This window comes from Cebus imitator, unplaced genomic scaffold (genome assembly GCF_001604975.1).
Source record: "Cebus imitator isolate Cc_AM_T3 unplaced genomic scaffold, Cebus_imitator-1.0 Scaffold125, whole genome shotgun sequence".
In the NCBI taxonomy this organism is placed as follows: domain Eukaryota; kingdom Metazoa; phylum Chordata; class Mammalia; order Primates; family Cebidae; genus Cebus; species Cebus imitator.
The window spans coordinates 2313608-2318369 of record NW_016107440.1 but is presented as its reverse complement, the minus strand read 5'-3'; the positions used below and the strand labels follow the sequence as shown (position 1 = coordinate 2318369).

At 40.4% G+C, this 4762-nt stretch overlaps 1 protein-coding gene across 1 annotated transcript in view; it reads left to right on the top strand.

Moving 5' to 3' along the window:
* The window catches only part of FBXO16 (F-box protein 16), a 68539-nt gene that overhangs the window by 45989 nt on the left and 17788 nt on the right, over positions 1 to 4762 (top strand). The window contains exon 6 of the mRNA XM_037742658.1: positions 4269 to 4396. Coding sequence (XP_037598586.1) covers positions 4269 to 4396 — 128 coding nt within the window. The remainder of the gene's footprint in view (positions 1 to 4268; positions 4397 to 4762) is intronic.

Below are 4762 nucleotides of genomic sequence, written 5' to 3'. Positions count from 1 at the left end.
TTTTTTTTTTTTTTTTTTTTTGTGACGGAGTCTGGAGTCTCGCTCTCGTGCTCGCCCAGGCTGGAATGCAATGGCACAATCTTGGCTCACTGCAACCTCCACCTCCTGGGTTCAGGCAATTCTCCTGCCTCAGCCTCCCAAGTAGCTGGGACTATAGGCACCTGCCACCATCCCCAGCTAATTTTTGTATTTTTAGTAGAGAAGGGGGTTTCACCATGTTGGCCAGGCTGGTCTTGAACTCCTGACCTGGGGTGATCCACCTGCCTCAGCCTCCCAAAGTGCTGGGATTACAGGTGTCAGCCACTGTGCCCAGCCCCTTCTAACATTTTAACATTAAATTGCAATCTGGCACCAAAGGGTTTATTCTAGCCTTTATCCCTTTTGTATTTGTGACTCCCTTCTCTGATGGGAAGAAAGCTGGTACTCAATAGATTTACTGATTGTATTATATATGTGTGTGTGTAAATAATATATGAATATATTTATATTTACACACATATATATATAACAAATATATATCATATATTTACTTATAAATAAATTCTGAAAGTAAAGCTGGGTGAGGTAGCATGTGTCTGGAATCCTAGCACTTTGGGAGGGCGAGGCAGGAGGATCGCTTGAGCCCAGAAGTTTGAGACCAGCCTGGGCTTCTATGCCCAGGCTGACCCTATGTTGACCCTATCTCACAAAAAAAAAAAAAAAAAAAAAAAAAAGAGAGAGAGAGAGAGACAGAGAGTGAGAGAAAGAAAACAAAGAAAAAATATTTTTGGTTCTTTGTCAAACACATCAGAAATCTCATCATTAGTATTTTTTAAACCTAAAAACATCCTGTCAGGAGCCAGTAGGGCTCTAGCACAGTATCTTAAGCTGAAAGTAACTCTTCAGCCTGCCCCAAAGATGCAGAATATGTGAAACAGCCTTGGGTCTTTGGGGTTTCCTGGTGGAGCTCCTGTGTTGTTTATTAAATTATTGTACTGGGTCAGTGCCGGGATGGAAGTGCCACTTTCTTGCTTAAATGTTTCCCTTAATAAATGTTTCCCTTTCACTTCTAGATGAATTATGTTGCCCAGGCTGGTCTCTAATTCGACTCAAGTGATCCTCTCCCCTCGCCCTCCCAAAGTGCTGAAATTACAGGCATAAGCCACCATGCCTGGCAAGTTGTTAGGTCTTTATATATTTTGCTGCTTACTGCTGGCATGATGGACAATGCCAACCCAGTATGAACCAGCCAAGAAAGGGTGAGGTACTACTCCACGGAAGTCGAATTTCAGAGGCAAATAATTGAGATCAGAGTCCAGAGAATGGAGCAAGCCAGAGAGACTGAGGAGTCATCAGGTTGAAAAATCAAGAGATAGTGCAAAGTTTAAACAAATTAAATGGAGCAGTCCTGAAGCTCATTTCCCCGAGTAGACCTGACACCCCATTCTCTCTCGATAGCGTCTTTTAGGGCACAAAAGTTTTCAATTTTGATGAAGTCCAATTTGTCTAAATTTTGGGTGTCATATCCGAGAAATCATTGCTAAATCCAATGTCATGGCAATTTTCCTTTATATTTTCTTGTAAGAGTTTTGTGGTTTGAGTTTTGCACTTTACGTCTTTGATCCATTTTGAGTTAATTTTTGCATATGGTATAAAGCTGGGGTCCAGCTTCATTGTTTTGCATGTAGATATCCCATTTCCCCAGCACCATTGTTGAAAAGACTGTCCTTTGCCCCACTGAATAGTCTTGGCACCTTTGTTGAAAGTCAATGGACCATATGTGTGAGGGTTTTATTTCTGGGCTCCTTATTCTGTTCCATTGGTCTCTACATCAGTCTTCACACTAGTATGACACTGTTTTGATTACTGTAGCTCTGTAATAAATTTTAAACCAGGAAGTAGGAGTTCCTCAATTTTGATCTTTTGGGACATTTATGCAAATCACCCTTCTTTATTGGGCCAAGAGAGCTGAGGTGAGAGGTTGGAGTGGACACCCAAAAAGATCAGGCCAGGTGCGATGGCAAAAACCTGTAATTTCAGAACTTTCAGTGGCCGAGGCAGAAGTATCACTTGAGTTTAGGAGTTTGAGACCAGCCTGGGCAACATAGCAAGATCCTGTCTCTGTAAAAATAAAATAAAATTAGCCAAATGTGGTGGTGCATGCCTGTAGTCCTAGCTACTCAGGAGGCTGAATTGGGAAGATTGCTTGAGCCCAGGAAGTGAAGGATGCAGCGAGCCATGGTTATGCCACTGCACTCCAGCCTGGGTGATGGAGCAAGACTCTGTCTCAAAAAAAAAAAAAAAAAAAAGAAGTCTACATATTTCATTTGGCCTGTGTGTCCCTTGAGCATTTTGTTTTGTCCATAATTTCCCGCTCTGTCCTTTTTTTTCCCCTTGCAATTTGTTTGTTATAGATATCAGATTATTTATCCTGAAAAGCTTCTCACATTCTGGATTTTGTTGATTGTACTTTCCACATGCATCCCAACAGGTTCCTCTGTCCCTTGTACCTGGCTATACTGAGAGTCAGACCTTAGAGACTTATGTATATACTGAACAGGGATATATACTTCCATCACAATACACATCATTTCTGGTTGTCTCTTTTTTTGTCGTGTTGGTAGCCATGGATACTCATCGCCTACATCCATTACATCAGACAAATTTTTCCTGTAAAGGGCAAAGCAGGAAATATTTTAGTCTTTGCAGGACATATGGTCTCTGTCACAGCTACTCAACTCTGCCATTGTAGCATAAATATAGTAATAGACCATGTGCAAGAAATAAGTATGACTATGTTCCAATAAAACTTTATTTACAAAAACAGGCAGCAGGCTGGCTTGAGCCTGTGGGCTGTGGTTGGTGGATCCTTGTTTTACCCTAATACATACAGGAGTTTTAGAAAAAAATGGCAATATTAAAGCAAGCAATATGGTTCCTGAAAACCGTTTGACTTTTGTCTGTATTTTCATCTCTCTGATATACTTTAAGAAGAATATTCAGACAAACTCCTGCATTAAACTCACGTGAAGTAACTTCTTTGTCTGTAGTAATGCCACCAACTCAATACATACATATTTCTTTCATTTTGCTTTTTAGATTTTAGGTATTTTTCACTTCATTTTATTCTATGATTTTGAGAAAAATTTCAATGGCTCCAAAATTGAATATACAAAATAAGGTATACTTGGAGAAATCTAACTTTTGGTCCCTGTTCCTCTATATTACCTGTTCTTCTTTTTTCTTTTCCTTTTTTTTTAAGTTAGGGTGTCACTCTGTCACCCAGGATAGAGCGCAGTCATGGCTCAGTGCAGCCTGGACCTCCAGGGCTCAAGCACTGCTCCTACCTGAGTAGCTGGAACTACAGGCATGCATCACCATGCCCAGCTACATTTTAAAATTTTTTGTAGAGTTAGGGTCTCACCACGTTGTGCAGGTGGGTCTCAAACTCCTGGACTCAAGTTATCCTCCCCTCTCGACCTTCTGAATAGCTGGAGTTATGGGCATGAGCCACCATGCCCAGCTCATATTCCCTGTTTTTGATCAGTTCACATGGGAATCCTACTTATAGGTAACTGTTTTTCATTTTATGATTTAATCCTTCCATTTTATTTTATTATTATTATTTTTTGAGATGCAGTCTCACTCTGTCGCCCAGGCTGGAGTGCAGTGGCACGATCTCAGCTCACTGAAAGCTCCACTTCCTGGGTTGGACTGATTTTCCTGCCTCAGCCTCCCAAGTAGCTGGGACTACAGGTGTGCACCATCATGCCCAGCTAATTTTTGTATTTTTAGTAGAGAAGGGGTTTCACCATGTTGGCCAGGCTGGTCTCGAACTCCTGACCTCAGGTGATCCAACCTCCTTGGCCTCCCAAAGTGGTGAGATTACAGGCCTGAGCCACCACACCCAGCCATAATCCTTCCATTCTAAAAAGTAAAAGTGATGGCCTATGTACAATATATAGAGGCAGAGATCTTAATACCTCCTTCCTGAAATGAATGGCAGCACACACTACATACCATCTCATCCACCTTTCTTTCTTCATGAAACAGTATATCCCGGACATCCTTCCACAGTTGAATATAGAAACATCCTGCCTTCCTTTTGCAGCTCATAGTACTGCATTGTGTTGTGGAGATACCAAAGTTGATTCAACCAGTTCTCTATTGATAGACATTTGGCTTGTTTCCAGTTAAGGGAAGACAATCTTTTAAATCACAAGAACAACAAAGTCAAACAGACAAATAGCTATGCAAATCACCCGAGTTTTAAAATGGTACTTTGTAATTTTCCTACTGCTTTCCAATTTACAGAAGAAGAAAGAGAAACGAAATGACCCCAGATTTCAGCCGACAGTCACATGATAAGAAAAATAAATTGCAGGACAGAACTAGGCTAAGAAAAGCACAATCAATGGTAAGTACTGCTTATAAAAGATTCGTCACCATAGCATTAATGAGAATCTCCAGATCTCTAATCCTGTTTGCAAAATTGAATTTGCTTATTTAATCAGAATCATCAAGTGGTGGTTTAAATTCGAGTTTCTGACACTGACTGACAGAGAAGCCATGACCTTGAAGACACCCTTTATTTAATATCTCTGAGCCTCTGCTTTCTCATCTGTTTAAAAAAAAAAAAAAAGTCTTAGATGAACTGATGTGTATGAAATTGCTTTAAAAACTATATGATATGAGGGGAATATTTTCTATCAGTTGTTCTTTCTTCTGCTGAGTCCTTTGGGACAGAGAGAGGTGCTATCAGGAATTGCTTTTTTTTTTTTTT